This window comes from Platalea leucorodia (genome assembly GCF_965183815.1).
Source record: "Platalea leucorodia genome assembly, chromosome: 1".
Taxonomy (NCBI): domain Eukaryota; kingdom Metazoa; phylum Chordata; class Aves; order Pelecaniformes; family Threskiornithidae; genus Platalea; species Platalea leucorodia.
This window is the reverse complement of record NC_138823.1, coordinates 160,055,854-160,081,420: the sequence shown is the minus strand read 5'-3', so window position 1 is coordinate 160,081,420 and position 25,567 is coordinate 160,055,854. Positions and strand designations below refer to the sequence as shown.

General features: G+C 41.4%; 1 protein-coding gene across 1 annotated transcript in view; it reads left to right on the top strand.

Annotated features, from left to right (window-relative positions):
* The window catches only part of DPP6 (dipeptidyl peptidase like 6), a gene marked incomplete at both ends in the record, with an annotated part of 418,985 nt that overhangs the window by 360,947 nt on the left and 32,471 nt on the right, over window positions 1-25,567 (top strand). Inside the window, 7 exons of the mRNA XM_082328177.1 lie at window positions 219-316; window positions 7,835-7,958; window positions 8,825-8,863; window positions 16,483-16,590; window positions 17,183-17,274; window positions 20,381-20,428; window positions 22,497-22,615. Of these exons, the coding sequence (XP_082184303.1) occupies window positions 219-316; window positions 7,835-7,958; window positions 8,825-8,863; window positions 16,483-16,590; window positions 17,183-17,274; window positions 20,381-20,428; window positions 22,497-22,615 (628 nt within the window). The remainder of the gene's footprint in view (window positions 1-218; window positions 317-7,834; window positions 7,959-8,824; window positions 8,864-16,482; window positions 16,591-17,182; window positions 17,275-20,380; window positions 20,429-22,496; window positions 22,616-25,567) is intronic.

Genomic DNA, 25,567 nt, shown 5'->3' with positions numbered 1-25,567 from the left:
ATGTGTTCTATGTAAAATTACCCCTTGGTTGTGCCTGCCAACCTCTCCACACCTGTGCCACATCACTACAGTTGCGGTTTTCTTGTGAACAACTCCAGCAGTCCAGTTCGTAACCCCATACAATGGGAATGCATTTTTATAATCCATGGGGATGTAACAAATCAAAACCATTCTGTGTTGTATAAGATATGGTAATTTATTCTTATTTTAAAATCCAGGCTGGAATGGAAAATCCAACTATTTCTTTGCATGTGATTGGTCTGAACGGACCTACCCATGACCTGGAAATGACTCCCCCTGACGATCAGAGAATGAGGTAGGTGCTCTCTTGCCCTGGGATGCTGGACCCTGTTTCTGTCAGGGATTTAAATCAGACCCTTACTTTTTCAAGATCATTTTTCAGTGCCTTTCTCTGCCACTATCAAGGAGTTTCATTTTGTGTAAATCTGTTTAAAATTTTTCAAATTCTTTTTCTTCTTACATGTATTTTTATAGAACATAATTAGTTTTTTACTTGAAATTGCTGTGACCCAGACTAACTGCACTGTAAGGTTATTTTTAGAGAACTTGGCAGAATGTCCCCAGATCCGTAAGACATTCATTTCACATGTAATCACAGGCATTGTAAAGGGGATATTGTTTGCAACCTGTATGAGAGACCATGAAGCAGAAACAGGGCAGCCCTATAAGCAGAAATGTGCACACGCGTGCAGGGCTATGATCTTATTGGCATCACGGAGACGTGGTGGGATGGCTGCTATGACTGGAGTGTTGGAATGGAAGGATATGGGCTCTTTAGAAAGGACAGGCAGAGGAGGCAAGGAGGGGGTGTTGCCCTCTATGTCAATGGCCAGCTGGAGTGCATGGAGCTCCGCCTGGGGATGGATGAGGAGCCGACCGAGAGCTTATGGGTCAGAATTAAAGGGAGGGCAGGGACAGGTGACATTATAGTGGGGGTCTGCTACAGGCCACCTGACCAGGAAGAACGAGTGGATGAGGGCCTCTATAGACAGATAGGAGCAGCTTCGTGTTCACAAGCCCTGGTTCTCATGGGGGACTTCAACCACCCCAATAGCTGTTGGAGGGACAACACAGGAGGGCATAAGCAATCCAGGAGGTTCCTGGAATGTGTTGATGATAACTTTCTTCTCCAAGTGACAGAGGAGCCAACAAGGAGAGGTGCTATGCTGGACCTTGTTCTCACCAACAAGGAGGGGCTGGTGGGGAATGTGAAGTTCAAGGGCAGCCTTGGCTGCAGTGACCGTGAAATGGTGGAGTTCAAGATCCTTAGGGCATCAAGGAGGGTGCAGAGCAAGCTCACTGCCCTGGACTTCAGGAGAGCAGACTTTGGCCTCTTCAGGGATCTGCTTGGTAGAGTACCATGTGATAGAGCCCTGGAGGGAAGAGGGGCCCAAGAAAGCTGGGTAATATTCAAGGATCACCTCCTCCAAGCTCAGGAGTGATGCATTCCAACAAAGAGGAAGTTAGGCAAAAAAGCCAGGAGGCCTGCATGGATGAACAAGGAGCTCCTGGACAAACTCAAACTCAAAAAGGAAGCCTGCAGAGGGTGGAAGCAAGGACAGGTAGCCTGGGAGGAATACAGAGAAATTGTCCTAGCAGCCAGGGATCAGGTTAGGAAAGCTAAAGCCCTGATAGAGTTAAATCTGGCCAGGATGTCAAGGGCAACAAGAAAAGCTTCTATAGGTATGTTAGTGATAAAAAGAACACTAGGGAAAATGTGGGCCCTCTCCAGAGGGAAATGGGAGACCTGGTTACCCGGGATATGGAGAAGGCTGAGGTACTCAACGACTTTTTTGCCTCAGTCTTCACTAGAAAGTGCTCAAGCCACATGCTCAAGTCACAGAAGGCAAAGGCAGGGACTGGGAGAATGAAGAACTGCCCACTGTAGGGGAAGATCAGGTTCAAGACCATTTAAGGAACCTGAAGGTGCACAAGTCCATGGGACCTGATAAGATGCATCTGCAGGTCCTGAGGGAACTAGCAGATCAAGTTGCTGAGCCACTCTCCATCATATTTGAGAAGTTGTGGCAGTCTGGTGAAGTTCCCGCTGACTGGAAAAGGGGAAACATAACCCCCATTTTAAAAAGGGAAAAAAGGAAGACCCAGGAAACTACAGGCCAGTCAGTCTCGCCTCTGTGCCCAGCAAGGTCATGGAGCAGATCCTTCTGGAAACTATGCTAAGGCACATGGAAAATAAGGAGGTGACTGGTGACAGCCAGCATGGCTTCACTAAGGGCAAATCGTGCCTGACAAATTTGGTGGCCTTCTACGACGGGATTACAGCGTTGGTGGATAAGGGAAGAGCAACTGATGTCATCTGCCTGGACTTGTGCAAGGCATTTGACACTGTCCCACATGACATGCTTGTCTCTAAATCGGAGACATGGATTTGATGGATGGACAACTCAGTGGATAAGGAATTGGCTGGATGGTTGCACTCAAAGTCAATGGCTCGATGTCCAAGTGGAGACCAGTGACAAGTGGCATTCCTCAGGGGTCAGTATTGGGACCGGCAATGTTTAACATCTTTGTTGGCAACGTGGACAGTGGGATTGAGTGCACCCTCAGCAAGTTTGCCGATGACACCAAGCTGTGTGGTGCGGTCAACACGGTGGAGGGAAGGGATGCCATGCAGAGGGACCCTGACAGGCTGGAGAGGTGGGCCCATGCAAACCTCATGAAGTTCAACAAGGACAAGTGCAAGGTCCTGCACGTGGGTCAGGGCAATCCCAAGCACAAATACAGGCTGGGCGGAGAATGGATTGAGAGCAGCCCTGAGGAGACGGACTTGGGGGTGTTGGTTAATGAGAAGCTCAACATGACCTGGCAATGTGTGCTTGCAGCCCAGAAAGCCAACTGTATCCTGGGCTGCATCAAAAGAAGCATGACCAGCAGGTCGAAGGAGGTGATTCTCCTTCTCTACTCCGCTCTGGTGAGACCCCACCTGGAGTACTGGGTCCAGCTCTGGGGTCCCCAACAGAAGAAGGACATGGACCTGTTGGACCGAGTTCAGAGGAGGGCCACGAAAATGATCAGTGGGCTGGAGCATCTCTCCTATGAGGACAGGCTGAGAGAGTTGGGGTTGTTCGGCCTGGAGAAGAAAAGGCTCCGGGGAGACCTTATAGCAAAGGGGTCCTACAAGAAAGCTGGAGAGGGACTTTTTACAAAGGCATGTAGTGATAGGACAAGGGGTAATGGCTTTGAACTGAAAGAGGGTAGATTTAGATTAGATATAAGGAAGAAATTCTTCACTGTGAGTGTCATGAGGCACTGAAACTGGTTGCCCAGAGAAGTTGTGGATGCCGCATCCCTGGAAGTGTTCAAGGCCAGGTTGGATGGGGCTTTGAGCAACTTGGCCTAGTGGAAGGTGTCCCTGCCCATGGCAGGGGGGTTGGAACCAGATGATTTTTAATGTCTCTTCCAACCCAAACCATTCTATGATTCTACGATTCTACGATTCTATAATACAACAAATAGGAGCTCACTGCTTCATGACATGAACACAGGAATGAAACCAGGTGGACATTCTGCAAATACATTGCCCAGTCTTCATTAAAAATAAAAATCAAAGCTCTTTGCTGTTTTTAGGGCAAGTGTATTTTAGAAGTTGGCCTGCAATTCAGCCAACTACTTAGACACCCATTTCTAATTAAGTGCTTAAGTCTGCATTCAGCGAGAGTTTAAAAGTTTGCCTTGGACCTCAGTGTGTGGTCAAAGCTTGAGCTAAGTTTATGGGTCTGTGAACACTTGAAAGGAAGATCATGTTGTTCAGGAGAGAAGCAGCTTTAGATAACACATGGCACACCTCCCTGCAAAGCTCGGCGATTAGAATCCAAATCTAGATCTCAGTAACTTTTATTTAAACTTGAAATACCTTTATAGCAGGCCAAGAGAAATCAGACTCTCCTTCTACATCTGAAGTATCCGTAGTGACCCCTCCAAATGTAATGCTGCAAGTTTATCCTTCCCAGGCACATCACTCGTTCTTGTAGGAGCATTGAACCAATACGCGTGCTCACCGTTTTTTACTGGTTGCTAAATTAGATTGCTGGATCTGTAATTCCAGTGCCAATAAAGACAGAGGTACAGCACAGAGCTAATGAAACAGGGCAGCTCAGAGGGCTGGGGAAGGTGCAGGGGTGAATGGTAAATGTATAAGGCCTATGGATAGGCTGTACAGTCATCTGATGAGAGGATACTAAACCAGTGGAATTATTTATGGTGGGAGCTGCCTTTCTTGCTGTATATAGCAGGCAGCAATTCAGGATCACAGTATCCCAATCACAGTACCAGAACTGCAGCTCCTGGACACTATCATTTTTCTGTTGCTAGCATACTTGGTAAACAGAGAGGCTCAGAAACATTTTAATTATAGTAATAACTTCAGACTGCAAGATCCAAGCGTTGTTAATAAATTTGTCCTATGTGGTTATGGGTGGCTGTAATTTATTTGGTTGCAATCAGTATTGTAAAATGATGCAAAATATATCATAATTAATTAGTCTCTGTATATTTCATCAAAACCATGGCAATTTCCATCCCTAGGGCATGATATAAGTAGTGCTGCTAGAGCAATAGGGGTGCATTTTCATTATGCATATGTTTTCTGAAATGAGAGGATTAGTGTGATAACATTTCATTAAAATAGACAAGAGGGATGTACCGTACAGTTAGTTACAGAAGGGAGTTTCAAGAAGCAGGGGAAGCTGGTGATAAGGATCTTCAAGCAGAGCAGTCCTATCTGAAGCATTTCAATGTGCTCAATCTGTTCACGCAGATGATATATGGACAGAGCGGTACTTCTTGGTGTTCTTTTTATCTGGAGCAAAGTGGTTTAGTACAATTAATAAAAGCTGAGAATAAAGTGGAGATATGTCAGGGTCTTTTTTCTTTCAGAATTAAAGGAAACCAGAAATTTTCCACAGAATTGGACTATTTTTCAGGAAAAAAACAAAACCAAAAAAAGCAAAGCTGATGATAGGAAAACATGTTTTTGGGGAAAATGTACAATTTTGATAATTTTTCCTTTTTAAAAATCTTTCATTCTGAGTATTTTTTGCCAGATTTTCTCCAATGCCATGCTTTTCCGTGAGAAAAAGAAAGTGAAGGGGTGGAAATTGCAGGGGGAAAAAAGGTATTATAACATTTAATGCCTGACAGGCATTTTTTGTTTTGGTGAAAACCATTGGACCCCAAGAGTTACATCAGCAGGTGGTCAGAATTGGACCATGGTGCAACTTATTTCTCATGTCATATTTGCATCCCAGGTGGCAAATTAAAGAAAGATGTTATCTCCCCTGAGTGCAGAAATCGTCACTGGTCCTTGCATAGGTCATGAACAAATAAAGAAGAAACTCAGACAACTCAAGTCTGGATCAGAGGCAGGAGCTGGCTGTGCCCCAGGGACCATGGGCAGGGCAGCTGCCTCTCACTTGGCCACATAATATATCACTGTCTGTTCTTTGTGGTGTTTATGGTTTTATTACTGTTGTCATACTTTAAGTATCCATATTGTAGATTTATACCTCATATTTTAGATTCATACCTCCAGAAAGCAGCCAAGTAAAGTTAGGGTATGAATAAGGGCACTGCACAACAACCAGTCTCAGGTGACTGCAAACCCAACCACCACCGTCTTTAGTGGGACAGGGAAATGCACTGCAAAGCTCAGCATAACTGCACCCTTCCTGAAGGGGCTCAGACAAGTTATTCCTTTCCTTCAGGATTGTGTAACCTGCTCTGATGTGGATGTCTACAAACAAAGTGGTCGGGTACCTGCTGTTCTAGATTTCACTCTATGGGAAGAAATAGGTTCTCCTTAAGTCAGCTCCATATAAAATCTGGGAGAGGTCAGGGGAAGAGGGCTTGGGAAATGCACTGACTCCCCATTTCTCTCCACTGGATGCTCAACCAGTGCAGCTGCTGGAGCTGCAGATGTTTAAAATTAACAGAGATGAATCACACCTTATTGTCTCATTTTCTTCTGAAAATGGGAAACATAAAACTTGGTTGTCCTACAGAAGAGATGTGAAGTGAAGTATATTAAAGACTCCACACTACTCTGAGACAAGAATAATAACTATACAAGTATCTGCATTTGTCTGCTGGCTGGGGTATCTGTGGGCTTGATGGCTGGGAGAGAGTTCAGAGAGAAATTGAGACTCCATGCCCATCTCTGGGGTGGTAGGGAAGATAATGTTTGACCTAAAATAATAATTAAAAGTTCCTGAGAAAGAAATGTGGCTCCTGTGTTCAAACAGCAAGAGGGATGTAAAAATTGAATATATGTCCTTCAAACTTCAAATTGGATTTATGGAAAAAATGCTCCAAGCCACAATATGTACTAAATTCACATTCCTTTTCTGGGGAGGCTGAATCTGCTCAGTTAATTTTGGTGAGAAAGAAGAGATGGTTATACAGTTTAACTAACTTTGCTTTGCTGTTTTTTTTCCTCTTAGGGCCTATGCTGTTGCTGATAAAGAGTAAAATTACAATTTTATTTCAGGCACTGAATTTTCAGACTGCTGTTGTCTCACCTGGAAGTATCTTTCCTTCCAGTGCAGCAGATGCAATCTTTGAGGTCTTTTGTTATTTTCCCCCAGCCAAATTCAGGCACTAAATATTAGTGAAACTACAAAATCAATTTCCAACTTGTTATTTTGCTAGACAAACGGGCCTTTGTTGCTTTTGCCCTTTCTCTTCAGTATATGCAGGAGCACTTGCCAGAACAAAAAGTGCTCTCCAGTGACACAGCACATTAATTCCAATGAGAGCAACAATTCCTTATACATATTTTATAGCAAACAAATGAACTAATAAATTTTTTATAGACTGTATGCTGTGAAAAGTCATATTATAATTTAAGGATGTCTTTGGCCCACATATCCCAGCAGTATATTATAACATCACCAGCTTTGTCAGCTCAGCCAGAGTTTTACCCTACAGATAAAGTGGTGAAGCTCTGAGTTGCTGCAGAGGTGGACATCTCTGAGTACCACCGCAGACTGGCTCTGAGAAGGCGACCATCAGCGTATTTATTCATGATCCTATATTTTCCAGCCCAGCCTAAGTGATTCCATTGCTCGCTATTGCACAGGACTTTTCCTAAAGATATTGATTGCAGGACTGTGCAGCCCACACTGGTGATTTACTCCCAAGTATTATCACAACCTGAATACGTCCAACAATAGAGGATGGTACAGGGAGTGTGGGATGGCGGTTTTGCGATGCAAACTGTCACATCTCTGCTGATGTCCTTAAGGCAACCAGCTGCATCTGCTTTATGGAAACCCTGTGTCTCTCTAAACTATGTCCTTCTTGCTGTTTTCCTTTTAATGCAACACTCGTGGATATTTTGGTGTGTAGCAGGCATATTTAGAGGCCATTAACTTTTCATAAGCATAAACAATCCAGCCATTGGCAGTGACAGGTCTGAGTCAGCCGGTTAGTGTGCTCAGAATGGAAATTGTCTGCAATTTCTTTTCCACCTGTGCCTAAATTTGTAGCTCCAGGCATTTCAGTCTTTCTTGGAAGACTGAATAGCTTGAAAGATTCTTTATCTCTGCATTTGTCTCTTCTTTGAAAATGACTTTCAGAAGCGGCAGATAAAACACCTGCACAGCCCTAAAAATGTCATTTTTAGGGGTTGAAATCCATACATAAGGAAGCCTAGAGACATCAAGACACAGCGTTCTTAATAACCAGAGATGTCTCCTGGACTGTTTGCCTGCAGCAGCCTCCGACTGCTCTGCCATGTGGCGCTTCACTAGGATGTCAGTATTGTGATTTGTTTTATGGATGTCTGTGTTTGCAGGGACTACTACATAACCATGGTGAAATGGGCAACCAGCACCAAGGTGGCAGTAAACTGGCTGAACAGGGCCCAGAACGTGTCTATCCTGACGCTGTGCGATGCCACCACGGGAGTCTGCACAAAGGTAGGGGAGATGAGCCAAATGGTCGCTAGCCATCGGTTTTCATAACCCACACAAGGGGAAAGTATTTCAGTTATTTTACCTGGCGACAAGTCAGCTGGCACACATTTATGTAGGCTGACACAGAATATAAACAATGTTTGCAATATTTATGTTTTTTTTTTACACCTTCTAGAAAGCCAGGAACACTGTGTGTGTGTGTGTGTGTGTGTGTAAGAGAGTGATTACTTGTCTTGAAATAACTGTATACATGCGCAAGAACGCACACACAATAGTTTGTAACCTGAATATCTTTGCAACATTCTAGTTTAATGGCATTATATATATTTAATGGCATTAAAAATGGCTCATGCTTATCTACCCACATTTTAATTGTAGTTAATTAATCTCTTCTATAGACACACTAGTATAAATGGTGTATTGATATAACCTGTGTAATTATTAGCAGATACCATCTTTTAAACTGGCATAGGTGTTTCCACAGTAGAAAATTGTTCTGATGTATCCATCCCTTGAAAAAATGATGCGATACTGTGCATAGAGCACAGTGCAGAGTCATTCCTTAACAACTTTCATTTCAATCCTTATTTATGTCTTAACAAGCTTTATTTCTTTGGGAAATAATACATCTTGTGGATTTATGTTTTTTGTCTGTATGAGTAAAATGCTTTCCTGAATGAGTGCATGCTTATTCATCAGAGAGGAAAGATAAGGAGAGCAGCCACTGGATTACACTCCCAAAGCACACATTTAAACAGTTTCTTTGTATTTCTGAACAACTTTTCAGATTCAATCCAACTGCTTCCTGCACCAGTAAGCAAAATGTAATACATGTGAAGTATGGTATTAATGATCTTCTTCTGTTTTAGAAACATGAAGATGAAAGTGAAGGCTGGCTGCACAGACAGGTAATAATGATCTTCTCTTTGCGGTCAAGTTTTAGTAGGTTTTTTGTTTCGTTGTTTTTCCCCCAAAGAGAAAAACTTATTTCCAGACCTGAGGAAGATACTTGGAAGATGGCATGGTTTGTATTATAGAAAAGAGTTTCTCAGTAATAAACAAGTTCTTATCGAAGATGCCATCTTCTCTGGTAGGTCCCATAGTTCTTAGCCTGCAATTTACTTGGATTTAAGAGAGGTGAAAAGCAGATGCTGGTGGAAATTCACCCACTGACAGTATCTGTGTAAGACTCATCAACCTCAGAGGTTGTCCTTCATAACCTGCTTTGAGACTGTTGATGATTTTAAGCAGTATGGTGGTTGTTCTCTGGTTTTCTAGACAGGAAAGAAGTCCAATGTTGAAAACAGAAGATCAAAGGTCATTTTATTAAGACGGCCTATGTCCATTCAGAGCCAAAATCATGCAGATATGACTTTTAAGTCACTTAAGCTAAATTTGGCAAATTTTTCTGTGTTACTCTGCAGCTATTTGCAGATGTAAGAAAGGTGAAAAATGAAATTAAATTGTCGATGGGGCAGTTAAAACAACAAGGGCTTATGTGGAGCACAGAATGCGGAGAAACTGCCTGATGGAGTTTAATGTCCTGTTTTAACAGACAACCGTGTCACATAATTCTTCTGACACTGTAACTTGTGTATAGTACCATTACTTTGTATGGCTACATGCTCCCATCCCCCAAATGAAATAAAACAATGATGAAAATAAATGCTGAAAAAAAAGAGATATAGAGAATAGGACAGAAAATTTAAACCCGCAAGAAGTTTTGATTTATGGGATTTTTCTACGTTTTTTTTTCTTCTTCTTTTTCCTTTTTTTTTTTTTGGAGAAGGGTTTTTTTTCAACATATGTCTATATAAAACCTGTAGATTTCCATCATGTAAATCTCTGGAAGATCATTTATAACACTTCCCCACTAGTCAGTTTGTGAAGTAACCTCAGATTTGATTAAGCTGTTCTTTAGAGAGATGCTGCTGATACCAGTTCAGCCACAAAACTGAACTGTTTTTCAAGGGATATATGAATGCCAGACAGGGTCTAGCATGTCAGATAAAGATCTTGTACTATATTTTCCAAGTTCAGATTTAAAGCATTTCACATTTTTGTCACAGCTTGTTCAGAGGATCCAAGAACCTGTAGAAACCACAGTACATAAGTTCACAGCAAGAACAATGATCTCCTCTGTTCCAGTGGCTGTCCTACAGCAATGGGCTATGTCTGATCCAGATAAAAATTGATTTTACAGGGGAAATAGATTTTTTGCTCCAAGTGTTTCAAATAATCTTTTGCTGGTATACTCAGGTATAGACTAAAAATGCTGCTGAAGTATTCTCTACATTCATAAGGACAGTGTTGGCTTGAGTAAAAAACAAAAGCTTAAAAGATAAGCCAGGTCAAGAGAAAATTAAATTGCACATATTTTATATCTTTAAAAAAAAAAAAAAAAAACTAGTTCACAAGATTCATTTATTTTACAAATCCAAGGATAGTATTAACCCTTTTACTGCTATTTACTGGGGCCTCCATTAATGCAGTGTAGTAGAACTTGTGTTTTTCCACTGCTGTAGTTTTTTAGTCATTTACCTACTACCTGGACAGGCATTAAAAGATGGTGCTTTGTCCTGAATAACTGTAGTAAATGATCTGCCAGTCTCTAATGGGCCTGCTCCAGGGAAATATACTTTGGTTTACTGCATCTTCAAACATCATATACTTAGTTTGATGTTAGAGAAGGATGTTCATTAGAGCCAAATGAGTCAGACGTCTCAGTACTAAACTAAGATAACATTTGATATGGACTTTGGAGACATTTGACAGTACTCTTCAAAAGCTTTTGTAAGAATCTGAGGAATTATAGAACTCTTTTGCCTGTATTTCTGACAACAAAATTACTTAAAATTCTAGTTTTGACTGAATATATGATTGCTAGGATAATTGTATTTTATATATTTACCTTTTACTCTATGACACATTAATCTAGATAACTGGAAAGTTATTTTCATGGCATGTGTATCTGACTATGAGAATGATGTGCAAATGTTAAATGCTAGTGCGAGTCCCCTAGCCTCTTTAAGGAAGAGATGAATTGCACATTAGGCAGCTACCGAAGCAGCTCAGGAGTGTGACTCAGCTCAGGATGAAGACTCCTTGGTTGAGACATTTTAATATAGGTATATGAATATGAGCCAGGTGCCCAATTCCCCTCTGTAGAAAGCCAGTATGGTGAGCAGTGTGGTCAATGGACCTTGAGCATGATTCAGCCCACCCTGAAGAAGACATCCACTGCCTTGTTGGCCAACTTGTTCTATATGCTCCAATGACCAGACCTCCTTTCGAGAAGTACCCCAATTTTAAATCAATAGGACTGAGGAATCTAACTTCTCGCCTCATTCTTCAAAATACTCCTTCAAAGTACTCCATACACCTAGTTTGAAAAGCATACAAGAGCTTTACCTTTTTCTTGGGAGTTTAAGTATACCTGGTCTTCCTGGAATAGGGGCAAACTTCACAGTAGGCTGGGAGCAGGAGACAAGGAGAGAAAAACATCAGTATCGGAAGATACTCAATAGGGACATGAGGGAATCTCCAAGGATGACAGCGTTGACTTTCTTCAGCAGTTTGTAATACTAGGAGTTCTGAGATAGGGCATATAACCCATGAATTTGAATTTTGTTCATGTTGTAGTAGTTGGTAACTCAGTGAGATTCAACAGTCTGTGTATGGAAGGTCATAGTAAATGATCTTGTGTTCCCTTCTGGGCTTAAGTTCATGAATGAGTTTTATTCAGGTCTAAAAACTTTGGAGAGCCTCTCTACAACATAGGCAAAATTTATTAATTAATAAATTACTCCAAGTATAATGAGAAATATACAGTATTTACACATGTTCTGCTAGAAAATATCTGTCATGCCTAGGGAGATTATATGACCAGAATTTTCAAACCTTTTGCACAAATAAGAACAGGCACATGTTCAGCAAAGCTGTCTAGCAATTTTGGAAGTTTTTACTGCTTTTATTTATATATTTGCTTGTGCACTTCTGAGCATAAGAGCCAGACTGAACTTTACTCATACTTTTGCTTAAATATACAGATTCTTTGAAACAGTAATTATAGCTGTAAACAATTTTGTTTCAATTTTTGTGAAGAAGCCATTTTCTGATAGTGCCAGTGATGGTCATATACAGACAATGAGTCAGCAAGGGAGAAATAAGACAATTTCTGAGCACCTGCTGAAGATAAACTTTACTGGCAGTTTAATTGGCTTATTTATTTAATTGTGAATGTGGCCTGAACAAATTTAATTATAAACCAGGGTGCAATTCCAACTCCACTAAAGGCTGTGGGCTTTGACTTTGACTTTGACTTTGACATTGACATTGGCAAGACCAGGAGATTACCAAAAAATTGTTTAGAGACATATAACCTCCAAAACTGCCTGCGTGGGCTGGCTGGCCTCCCCTGATAACAGTTCCTTTGGGTTGAGTTTTTCTTTCCAGTCCTTCTGTTTCCCTAGTGTTTCATATCACCTCAGTCTGAAAATAAAGACTTTTGCTCTGTCAAAAGGTTGAGATGTTGAAAACCCCATATCATTTTTCTTTTACAACTCCCTTGTCTTAAAACTGACAGCATGATAACCCAGTAATGATTCCTTAGACATAGTTAATAGGCAGTATGACATGAGATTCTTTTAAATAAAAACAGATCTCAGAGAACCTTACAAACAGGACTGAGTGTTTCACCCTGTAAAGCCCTTTTGTCATGTAACAACCCCATAACTGACCTGAAGTTGCCCTAAAGACAAAGGATGAAGCAGAAATAGGACCCAAAGCCCCATAATTCAAATACCCAAATTCATCTGCCAGTGCTAACAAAGCAACTTCTGGTTACAGCGTCTTTGGCATTTAAATGAAGAATCCTCATTTCATCCAGTGGAGGGGATTGATACCCAGAGGCATGGGCTCCTCTCCTCTCCAGTTGATGACCCTGTGTTTTGATGGCAGGTGCCCCGGCTTCAGAGATGGCCATTGGTGTGGTGCAGCCAACCACAGATGAACATAGGGACTGGGATGGAGGATGAAGCTCAGCATTGCCCCAGGGGCTGAGTGTGGCAGGGGATGGAAAGAGGTCTTCTCCCTGTGCCCAGAGGAGGAGGTGACTTCATTGTCACAGTAATGCCGATGTACATTTATAGCACTTCATTGGATTTCAATGAACTGTTTACCAAAATGCAAAGAGTTAAAAGGGTTTATGTCACACCTACCTGTTTATCACAGCTATTGCCCTGTGACACTTAAAGTATTGGGACATTTCCCTGAAAGAATAAATACTTACAGAGCAAAATCATTAATTCTGGGATCTGGGCAAAGGTGGATCAGAGAGTGGCTGCAGATTCAGTGATGTTCAGTAATCCCTCTCCAATACACTGTAATACGTTCTACTTTTTTTTATTGTTATTACTTATTCTAGGACTTTATGCCCTTCTCTAAGACCTACAGAAACTCAGATTGCCCTTAGCATTGTCCCCTCATGCATCCTGATTCTGCCAAACTTGGGATAAGCCTGTGAGCTGCTCCTTGGTTTCTTCTTCTCCTGACCATTTGCAGATACACTGACCTGTGTTGCACAACTCGGAACTTCAGCACTGATCCCTCCAGGAATCATGGTGCACTCCAGCACCCCATCACCTTATCTCTTCCACCAAAGCTGAAGCCTTTGGTGGGACCATTTTGATACACAGCAATAAATAGGTTGCTGGAAATGGAGTTGCTGCTGCTTTCTTTTACTGATAGCGATGCAGGTTGGTTAGTCCCACCATTTACTTCTCCAGCCACAGGGTCATCCTTTGTTTAGTGATTATTCCTTCAACTCTGAGGATGACTGGGTAGTCCTCAGCTCCAACCACCTATTTCCTTCCTCCTCCACCCTGGGGACAATTGCCCATCACAGGTGAGCAGCTCTGGGTAGATCTGCTTCCTGAACCAGGACACTGTCTGTTCACACAGGTCCTGGAAAAGCAAATGGGATCAGGGACCCATTCTTACTTAGTCAGATTTAAGCTTCAATTTAAGTTGCTGTGGAATCAGACAGGAGTTACCTTACTTTTTTTTTTCCCTTTTACCTGTGTCTGAGAGCACTTAGTTATTGCTGCATGTAGCTGACATGAGGACAGCTTTGTCCTTCATCTGCACAAAGCAGAGGATTTCTGGAAACTGGCCTTGGCTGTTTGGGTAGAATTCATTTGTCTAAATACTGAGATCTAGCTGAGCACAAAGACAAGAAGATCCATAAGGACTTAAGAAGTGCCCTACCGAGTCTCACTGCTGGTTCCTCTGCTCCATCATTCTGTCTTTAGCAGGCACAGCAGCTGATGGTATTTAAGGACAGTGTGTGAGCTGACTGCTTTCTGCAGTCCAGTCCTCTCATATTTCACCACCATCTATGATGAAAAGATTACAGACATTTGAGACTATGTCTATTCCTTTTAGGATCTGCTAATAAATCATGAGTTTGTTCAATCCCTTTTTGCACCTTCTAATACCAGCTGCTTCCATAAGCTTCTTGGGGCAAAAACTTCCAGAAATTCCCTACCTGCTGCACAGGAAAAGTATTTTCTTTTACCAGCATTAAACTGATCTCTTATTTTCAAGGAGGGCTCTTTTGTTCTAGTGTTGTGGGATTCAGTCAGTAATAGTCAGCCAACGGCTCCAACTGTTTGTGTCACATGAAGAATATTTTAATTATGTGCCCACTGTAGCTCCCTACAGTATAAAATCCTGTTCAAAAAGCCTTTCAGCCTGACATCCCTGCCATTCAGGATAAGTCACCATCTCTGTCAAGGTTTTAAACAAAGTTCTGGTTGTACTAATGTGTTGTCTTTCCGGCAACAGGAACTTGCAAACAGGCTGTCTCATAACATCAGCCAAGTCTGATCATCTGCATCTGTCATCCGTGCCGTGTACCTTCTTCCCCTGTAACTCTGAATGAACCTCAAACTAATCTGCACAATGCTCTCCCTGGCAGAGACATACTGCTGGAATATATAATGCAGTAGGCACAGATATAGAAATGTAGGGTGAACTCATTGCTATTTACCTCAGTAAAGGAAAGCCTGTCGAGCAGAAAGTTTGCCCAAGTTATCATAGTTGTTTTTCAATGAGTTTTCACCTGTTATGAAAGACATTCGGAAATAATACAGAGTTTCAAGTTTCAAGTTCCAGAACAATGTCAGAAACAAATGAAACCATTATTTCATAGAGCTGTCACAGGATGTAAATGGACATATTTTAAAATATACTTGAAAATCTAAGCAAGACAAAATAAAGGAAAAAACAAACAGTTTGAATACCTAATACAGTGCTGATAAATCTGATAAATAGTGGAAAAGAATTAATCACTAAAGAACTGGGAGCAAAGGAATGTACAGTAAGAATAATGTGTTAGCTTATGAGAAATAAAAATGTTTATTTCTTTGCTGTAGGTGTTTACATTAGCCATAAATGTCCCTGTGCAATCAAGTTTTGCTGGTTCAGTGTGGTAACTTGACATGGGCCAAGCAGAAAGCTGACGTGTTTGACAAACACTGAACCAGAGGACCCAGAAGAGGCTAAGCAACAGTTTTGCTGTTGGCTGCCCTTGAAAAAGAAGGAGGCACAAAGCTGGGCCAGGGCCAGCAGGGCTCAGCCAGTCCCCAGAAAAGCCTGATATCACAGGAGAGGTTCAGCAGAGGTTCAGCTCTTGTTTTAGTCCCAACTATTCAAGATGCAGAGTAGAGGAGCATCATCTAGCCAGTTCCCTTGGTACAGTGCTACTGTGTCACACCATATGGACCATCCTTCTGCTTTCCCTTGTAATCTGCTGTTCAACCATCTCCTGCAGTGGAGACTTCTCATGTGCCTTGGGGTTCCTGTACAAAAAGAAAACAAAGACCCTTCCAGGAAATGCTTGCTTGCCATATGTGATGTTTGATTTCTTTCTGCTGAGTGTCTTCTACCTATGGTTGAAAGTTTTAGTCACCCAATAAAAGTCAATCATCATGTTCACCTGGGAGCTCTGTGTCAAAGACAGTTTTGCAAGGTATTCTCCCCTTTGTAAATAATTCAGTGAAATAAGCATTTGTAAGAGAGTAGGAAAAGACAGCAGTTAGATGCTGTTAGTTGTGTTTCCTCGAGGACAGGAATAGATCAGTTCTTCCAGCAGAGTAAACAGTGTTTGTCAGACTTGTGCCAACAAGGTCCAAACCATTTCTAAAGGCTTTCTTCCAACTGCCCCGAGCAGTCAGCTGTATGTGTGCACTTTTTGCTTTGCAAATGGGAATTTGCTTTATAGCCAAGGAACTCTCCTTACTGCCTGTCTTCCCACAACTGAAAGGTGTCTGCTTTCCCAAGAGCACAGAAGCAATAATTTTCAAAACTTTCTCCAGTTTTCAGTGGGTTTTTTGTTTACCTCAGGTTGCTGTTAAAAAGCACTCTCTATTCCAAGGTGAATTAATTTCACAGGGTTTTGCAGTGCTGAGTAATTTTAAATACAATAAATTAATGGTAATACAACCCTTAAATTTGCCGCTTACAGAATGAAGAGCCGATTTTTTCCAAGGACGGTCGGAAGTTTTTCTTTGTCCGAGCCATTCCCCAGGGAGGACGCGGGAAGTTCTACCACATTGCCATGTCGTCATCACAGGTGACTCACTCGCTGCCACTGCTTTGGGTCTCACCTGCAGCAGAAAGCAATACAAAGTAGTATCTGTGCTCATACCGGCAAGACTGGATGGTGCAAATGTAGAACATAGGTCTTGTGCATAAAAGAAAACCTTCAATGATGGTTTACTGGGCATAAGATAACATGAATTTCCAAATGAGATACTTAAAAGAAAAAGGTCAACCAACTGTCTCTTTCCAAACAATATCATTGCTTTGTTTTGGATTTTTAATGCCTTCTTAGTTGTACATAAATAAGTAAATCCCTGCACTGCCATAAAGGATTAATCAGAAGCTCATGGGCACGCTGGATTAGAGGAAGGGGTTTGAAGCAGTTCTGTGCTGAATTCATCCAATTATCTTCAGTGCAGTTATGGTTAAGATGATTCTGACTCTGTTATTTCGATGCCTGCAGATTCACAGAAATAGCAGGGGGAGGGGTGAAAATTGCAGATGCATGGTTTATTTTTAATAGGTAACGGAGTTCAAAAGAGCTGCCTTTTTGCACAGAGAAGCTTTGCTCAGGTATCTTCTTTTAAGAATAAAGAAACCTAATTCTCATTTCTTTCTGGCAGCCCAATAGTAGCAGCGATAACTTACAGTCTATTACATCTGGCGATTGGGATGTGACAAAGATATTGGCATACGATGAAAAGAGGCATAAAATGTAAGTAAACTTTGGTCTGACAAATCAGTCTTCTCTTGTTTAGCCCTGGACTATAGGGTTAGTTATGATGGTATTGTGTATGTATGTGCCTGAAATGTATGAGCATAAGAAGATGGGAATAAGGCAACAGGAGAAGCTATCTCCATTTTGGCTTAACCTCTCACACCATTCCATATATCTTGTCATATTTTGGTTTTCTCTGTGTAGTTCAAACCTTTCTTTCTGTGACTATTAAATACATTTGTGTAGGAGTGATTTCTCCTGCTGCAACTTCTGATACTAACCTCTGAAGTCTACTTTCATTGACCATCTAGATAGTCAGTTTTAGAAAGAATCGTTTATTAACCTGCAAAAGTATAGAATCATAGAATCGCTTAGGTTGGAAAAGACCTTTAAGATCATCAAGTCCAACCGTTAACCTAACACTGCCAAGTCCACCATTAAACCATGTCCCCAAGCACCACATCTACACATCTTTTAAATACCTCCAGGGATAGGGACTCAACCACTTCCCTGGGCAGCCTCTTCCAGTGCCTGACTACCCTTTCGGTGAAGAAATTTTTCCCAATACCCAACCTAAATCTGCCCTGGTGCAACTTCAGGCCATTTCCTCTTGTCTTATCGCTTGTTACTTGGGAAAAGAGACTGACCCCCACCTCGCTACAGCCTCCTTTCAGGTAGTTGTAGAGAGTGAGAAGGTCTCCCCTGAGCCTTCTTTTCTCCAGACTAAACAACCCCAGCTCCCTCAGCCGCTCCTCATAAGACTTGTGCTCTAGACCCTTCTCCAGCTTTGTTGCCCTTCTCTGGCCACGCTCCAGCACCTCGATGTCCTTCTTGTAGTGAGGGGCCCAAAACTGAACACAGGATTCGAGGTGCGGCCTCACCAGGGCCGAGTACAGGGGGACAATCACTTCCTTAGTCCTGCTAGCCATACTATTGCTGATACAAGTCAGGATGCTTGTGGCCTTTTTGGCCTCCTGGGCACACTTCTGGCTCATATTCAGCCGTCTGTTAACCAGCACCCCCAGGTCCTTTTCTGCCAGGCAGCTCTCCAGCCACTCTTCTCCAAGCCTGTAGCATTGCATGGGGTTGTTGTGACCCAAGTGCAGGACCCGGCACTGAGCCTTGTTGAACCTCATACAATTGGCCTCAGCCCATCGATCCAGCCTGCCCAGATCCCTCTGTAGAGCCTTCCTTCCCTCCTGCAGATCAACACTCCCGCCCAACTTGGTGTCATCTGCAAACTTACTGAGGATGCTCACAAACCCCTCGTCCAGATCATTGATAAAGATATTAAACAGAACTGGTCCGAATACTGAGCCCTGGGGAACGCCCCTTGTGACCGGCCGCCAACTGGATTGAACTCCATTCACCACAACTCTTTGGGCCTGGCCATCCAGACAGCGAAGAGTATGCCCATCCAAGCCAGTTTCTCCAGGAGAATGCTGTTGGAAATTGTGTCAAAAGCTTTACTGAAGTCCAGGTAGACAACATCCACAGCCTTTCCCTTATCCACCAAGCGGGTCACCTTGTCATAGAAGGAAATCAGGTTAGTCAAGCAGGACCCGCCTTTCATAAACCCATGCTGCCTGGGCCTGATCCCCTGGTTGTCCTGTACATGCCGCGTGATGACACTCAGGATGATCTGCTCCATAACCTTCCCTGGCACCAAGGTCAGGCTGACAGGCCTGTAGTTCCCCGGATCCTCCTTCCGACCCTTCTTGTAGAGGAGCGTCACATTTGCTAACCTCCAGTCAATTGGGACTTCCCCAGTGAGCCAGGACTGCTGATAGATGATGGAAAGTGGCTTGGTGTGCACCTCCACCAGCTCCCTCAATATCAGTGCATTAGAAAAAAAGTGCTTAGTTTGAATACCAAAAAAACCCCACCCTTCTTCACACTTGCCCCTTATGCTTGTAAAATAACTTCTGTAAATGTTTACTTTTTAAAATACATTTCAAGAAATTATGTAATAAAATGTTTGGAAGGTTTTCTGCAATCAAATACCATATAGATTCCTTCCCCAGCAAAGTTTCAGCTGGACAGAGGGCTCTCACCTCTCATTTTCTTAAGGTCACTGAACAGCTGAGTAAAAAGCCTCTGGAATATGATAAACTTTGAATGATCATTAAGAGCACGATGGTCCTTCAAGGTATTGAATGTCCTCAATTACCAATAACTTCAGTACGATATAAGGGTCTTTACTACTTGGCAGAGCTAAGTAGCAAACTAGCACCAAAGTCATCTTTGCATTTTAGCTGCCCAGTCAAGCAGAAAATACCATATACAATTTGTGCAACCAAAATGTACATCTAGGCAAGTGCAGCTCATTGGAAGCAGATCGACTGGGCTGAACATCCTGCCTGACACATTATTCACCTCACGGGAGCTACATTTGCTCCTGTAGTCTGTCATTATTCACATGAAATGCTTCTGGGGGATCAGTCTGGACCCTGCATGTTGGACTGAGGTTGGCCACCTCCAGCAGCGCTGGGTGGTTCAAGGTCAAGAAAACTACCTCACTGTGGCCCTCAGAAGCTGTCACCGCACAACAGGGCTTTCGTTGTTTAGCCAGAGAGTTCACCACAGTCTCAGCACAAAACAAGGGCAATGAAGTATTCTTCAGCTTCATACTCTGCCTTCCCTGAAAGTCCAATTCCCTTTTTCAAAGAGGATGTTTCAGTGGGTTTTGCATCAGACCCTGGTTTGCTATCTGTCTGGGCAAAGAATAAAAAGTGGTCAAAGAAGTAAAAACTGGTTCTAGAGAAAAAAGAAAGGTGTTTAAAGGACATTCTGAGCCGTAAATCTTGAGATAAAAATGTGAAGGTCTTTCACTTAATCACTTGATCCTTTTTGATTTGCTGACATGACCACTCTAGCACCCAAACATTTCCATGCTTGTTTTAACTGCAGTGCAGCCTGCGATGTTACTTGCTTGAGCCTCTGCATTGATGTGTCCTTGTGTATGTTTTTCTAACTCAGTTTAAACTTTCCTTGCCTTTACAAGATCAGGAAAATGGTGATGTGAATGAAGATGGTTTTGTATGAGATACTTGTAAACACCCTTCTAATGATATAATTGTTTTTTGATTTTTTTTTCCCCCAGTTATTTCCACAGCACAGAAGATTTGCCAAGAAGGCGACATTTATACAGGTATGTGCTTTACTAACTTCACATGCAGAATTTCCCGTTTTTTTCAATCTTGAAACAATCTTGAAACAATCTTGTGAACAAAATGCTTGACATTTGGAAATGTTTTACATTTAGCAATTTTCTCATTTTATTGCAAATTTTAAATTGGTCTCAAGATAAATTGTCACAAAACTTTCCAACAGAACAGTTTAACACTTGAAAGAATTCAGAATTACATACACTAATGGTATAAACTGTTTTTATACTTCTAGATAGCAGTTTTCATGGAAATTTGATAGCGCCTCACCTCTTCACAAAATCAAAAAGAAATATGTTGTTTGCAAATGTTTTCCTGCAGTTCCAGATGACTTTAGTATCATCCATAACTGTATGATGAGTAAAATGCTGGTTTATAGTAAGTTATTGGTAGTGTAGCTATTGTGAAGTATTGTGGGAGCAGATTACAAAGGGGAGGAAACCCAAACTTTTAAACAATCATTTTGGAATCATTATTCCATTTGTCCTATTTTTCTTCTCAGTCACCCTGCTGTTGTCTCAGCATCTGCAATGAAAGGCAGACCTGGTGATAGCATCAGTTGATAAGGGACAGTCAATACGTTTTCCTTCTCTGACATGATGTCATACCTTTTTTTCCTCAGTGGGAAGGAAACTAGAGCAAACTAAATTACCTGTAATTGAATTATTTTTTCCTTTCAAGACCTCTATGCCTGTTCACTGCACTCCACAGTTTTTGACAGTAGATCAGCTCAGTGTTTATTTTCTTGAAGAAAAAACAATCAAAATTATATTGACCATTCATTTCTATTGAAATGGGAAGAAAATCTCATTTTAAAAGCTGAGTCCAGGCACAGCTGCTCAAGAGCTGCTGGCATGAGTCAAAGTGCTTCCCACTCCTCGCTCATCTTGGCATGCAGCTCACCCTGGTGCCTCATTAACCTCACCTCCCCACATAGGCAACAGGGAAAGAGATGCCCAAAATCTCAATGTCCTTGACCTTACTTTGATTACACAGTGATCTTGGCCTCACTTCAGGTATTTGATTTCCTGCAGTGGATAGTTTGACCATCTCTCATCCCAGCCCAAGGGTGTCAGCTCAACAGCATCCTTGGCGCATATTCATTGACAGAACTCCACTGGAGCTCTGACAGCTTATATCAGATGAAGATCTGGGTTTTGTTTTGTTGGTTTTTTTTTTTTTTTTTCCTTTTTGTCTCCGATTTAGTGACTTGTAAACAGGATTTAAGTCAGAGACGTGACCTGAGCCTAAACAACAACTCAAGACTTACCCTGTTCAGTCTTTGTGGCTCTAAACAGATTGTTCAGCCTCGTCTCTTCTACGAAATAATAGCAAAAACACTCATCTGCTTTACATTAATACTGGAAATATCTATTTAATATTCTTGAAGCATTTTGAAGTTTCAAAATGCTATAGCAGTGCAAAATTTTATTTATTATTTGCTAATAATTTGTAATACATTCTTCAACTTACAGTAGACTCTTACAAAATGCTTCTGAGCATATGGACAGGCCACGTTACCTTCTTCAAAAACATACCCCTAAACACAATCTTTCCTTTCTACTTGGATCTTGTAAAAGCAACTATTTAAACCCCCAAAAAGGGCTTTGACCTCTGAGGCAACTGCTAGCAAATCAGACCAGTGAGGCAACCAGTAAGAAACTTAAAGAAAATATTCCAGCTCTTTATTGTCTGTTATAATGTAAGTAGGTGTAGAAATACTGCTCCATTGTTTCATGTCTTCATTCACCAAATTATGACTTCCTCTTGTGGAATTGCAACCATCATATCCTTTTAAAAACTATACCTTCTTTCACAGCCACCTGACCTTGCAAAAAAAGACACCAGTATCCTTTTATGTGTTCTCCATTCAGGCAAAAAAAAAGCCATTACTGCTATTTAAACTCAACCAAATGGAAATGCTTTGTCTCTGACTAATGTTGGACACATTATATTTATGTTCTTATTCTACAGTACAGTAAGGTTCGAGTAATGTTGCTTCCAGATAACATTTGCTCAGTGACCTTCATGGACTTATATTAACTTTTTCAGCGCAAGCACAAATGGAAACTTCAACAGGCGGTGTCTGTCTTGTGATCTGATTGAAAACTGTACTTATTTCAGTGCATCCTTCAGTCACAATCTGGAATACTTCATACTGACATGTGAAGGTACGTTGGGCTTTGTTATTGCAGTTGTTGTGCCTAAGGATAGGATTTAGAGCTGGCATTGATATCTTTAGATATCTTGTGTACCTGTGGGCAGCTTTGAAAGACTGGCCATAAATATCTGGGTCACTTTGCTTTTAAAGCTTTACTCTTAACATTTTTTTTCTTTTGTGTATTTTTATTTTTGACTAGAAAGCAGACGTGTGCGACCTTTTTCTGTGCATATCTGACTATTGAAGGCAGAGGTACATTCCTTTAGCAACTCCAAGCATCCTTAAGTTAAAGTAACAGCAAAACCTAGAGGAAATGAAGCATCAGAAAGTTTGTGAGAGATAAGCCAGTGATGTGGGATTAACTGTGGGTGACTGGGACTAAGTGCCAAGTGCATCCACTCATACCAGTACTGTAAGCAGGGGAATTCAAAGTAAATAAGTTACCATGAAAAGACAGTTTGCGAAGAAAAGGCAGTTTGCAGAAAGCTACCCAATGGACAACGTGAGTACAGAATATCTAGTGTTTCACTACTTGTTCCTCATAAATTTCCCTTAGCCTGGAGAAATCTATAGGTCTGACAGAGATTTCTAGTGTTGAAAAGGCCTTACAGTATCCAAAGGGCTAAGAATAGAGGGCATTTCAGGAGAAGAGCTGTAAAAGAAGTCAGCCTTCTCCAGCTCTGTTAAGAATAAATGCAGAACTCCGTAGCATTTAATCCTATGTAATTTAATTCTGCTTAATTATCCTAAATTGCTCATAAAATGCACGCATGCAGAACTGGATTGCAGCCTGCCATGGTAAGAGTTATTCTTACTGGTCATCTGCTGCTATGATTGCAGCTGCTCAGATGGCTGCACGCTCTCTCAAGCAACTATTGCAAAGCAGCAAGCCAACAAGAAATGCCTCGTTTTCAACAGCTCAGGAGAAAACAAAGGTGTGTAACATAAAAAAAGTAGCTGTTGTCTATGCTGTTGTAGAACAGCTCTAAGCACTCTCTCTGCTGAACGTCAGTAGTCTGTTTGGCGATGCATGGACTGCCCCTTCTCTGACTGGCAAATATTCATTGGTGCCAGTAACTGCCTGTGGTGAACACTAAGGATAAAGAAGTATTTGAGATGGCAAAAGGGAAATAACCAGGATAATCGAGATAAAGTGGAGAAGTAGGATGGTTAACATGATACCAAGCAAAATGTCTGGACATGGACATTTGTAAAAACATGTTCTGCCCCAAGGAGGAAAGATAGACTGTATTTTGGGGGCATTTATAGGTATTCTAAAAAAATAGCTTGCAATACAGTACAGTGAAATAGCATTGACAGTGCAATGGACTAATTAAGTTAATGGGCTACGTGTAAATCTCTGAACCTATAATTACGGCAGACATATGCAGAGACGTGTTATTTCCTACTAAACATTCAGTTCTGTAGTAAATGTTATTAACTTTATGAAGTTTGTCTCTTTGCAAGAAAAGCCCTGTATATTTTTCTTCTTGTTTTCATTTCAAGAAAAGCCGTCAATAGCTACTAGAGAGAGTGTCCCTTTCCTTTGCACCAAGATAACCGTTTTAGAAGCATTTGTGAATAACAAGATTAAGGTTCCTAAAGGGTCTTATCAACAATTAACACAAAAGTGTGTGTTTGTAGCAGTAACTGGTGTATGACTTTATGTCACACCCATACGTATCTTCGAAGGAGCTAAACATAAATGATTTTACTCTGATCAAGCCTGTAATAATTTTAAAAATTGTATTTTCTCAGCTGTCCACAGGACAAATGCATGGTCAAATATTTATGGCTTGAAAACAATTTCTGTACTGACACTTAGAGACTAAATTCCACCATACCTCAGTTTATCTATCCCTTTTATTAACTTGCTTTGTGATCTTCAGTTGCAAACTTCTCTGAGTTTAGAGACACAGACACGACTGTGGCTCAGCTTAACCTCTCTAAAAAGGATGGCAAGGTTTGTAAGATTTGATTAAGCAACCAATGCTTATAAAGTACTCTGTGATACTTAAATGAAAGGCATTTGAAAGGGAAAACATATATCTAAAAAAAAAAAAAAAAAAAAAACAAGAAAGGTCTGGCATTGCTCATTTGATCCCAAAGGTCAAGAGTTGGAAGTTTTTTACTCACTGCTTTGGTACCTTAGAAGCAGCATATAATTGTCTTAAAGGATGTTTTGCTGTCCTGCTGACTATGCTTAACAGCATAGCTACATGGCACAGACTGAAATGAGAGAAGTATGCTATAATAAAAGGTAACCTCTCTTTCAAGAGGACAATGTAATGCTTACTGTCAGGAGGCAACATTTATTGCAATCAGTCAGTCCCAGAAGGCTAGTTACCTTATTTTTCATCTAATTTTATATGCTCATGATTGAATTACTGTACCAGGATCTAAGGAAACATGATGCTTTGCAGACTGCTGTTAGATTATCTCCTCTAGACACTGTCGAAAAAGCAATATGTGCTGGAACAAGGTCACTCCTACTGTCATTTTCATCATAAAATATGGGCTTACACTTCTCATAAACCAGCACAAGCACTGCCACTGATTCCCTCTAACATAAACAGAAAGAAGATCTGGATGGAAAGGTTTTGCTACTTTATACATAAATTCAATTGAGGATGGGGTTTTCTCATCTGGAATGGGATGTAAAATTCAATTGCATAGAGAAAAGGGCAAGAAATTACAGGTTTTGGCTGTGGAAAGCAATTTATTCCTGTTTCTTTGGTGGGGCTCAGACATGTACAGTGCAAGGCTGAATGACACTGAGCCAGTAAAGCACTAAAGCCCATATTTAGATGATAGCTCCTTCTCCTCTGAAGGATGAAGCCTTATCAGCGACTACCACTGTAGTCAGCTGTGTAGTGTTTTAGTATTTCCATTTTAAATAGGTGCACCTTGTCTTCAGTGACTCCTTCCCTTGCTCCCCAGTGTAACCTGCCCGCACTATTAA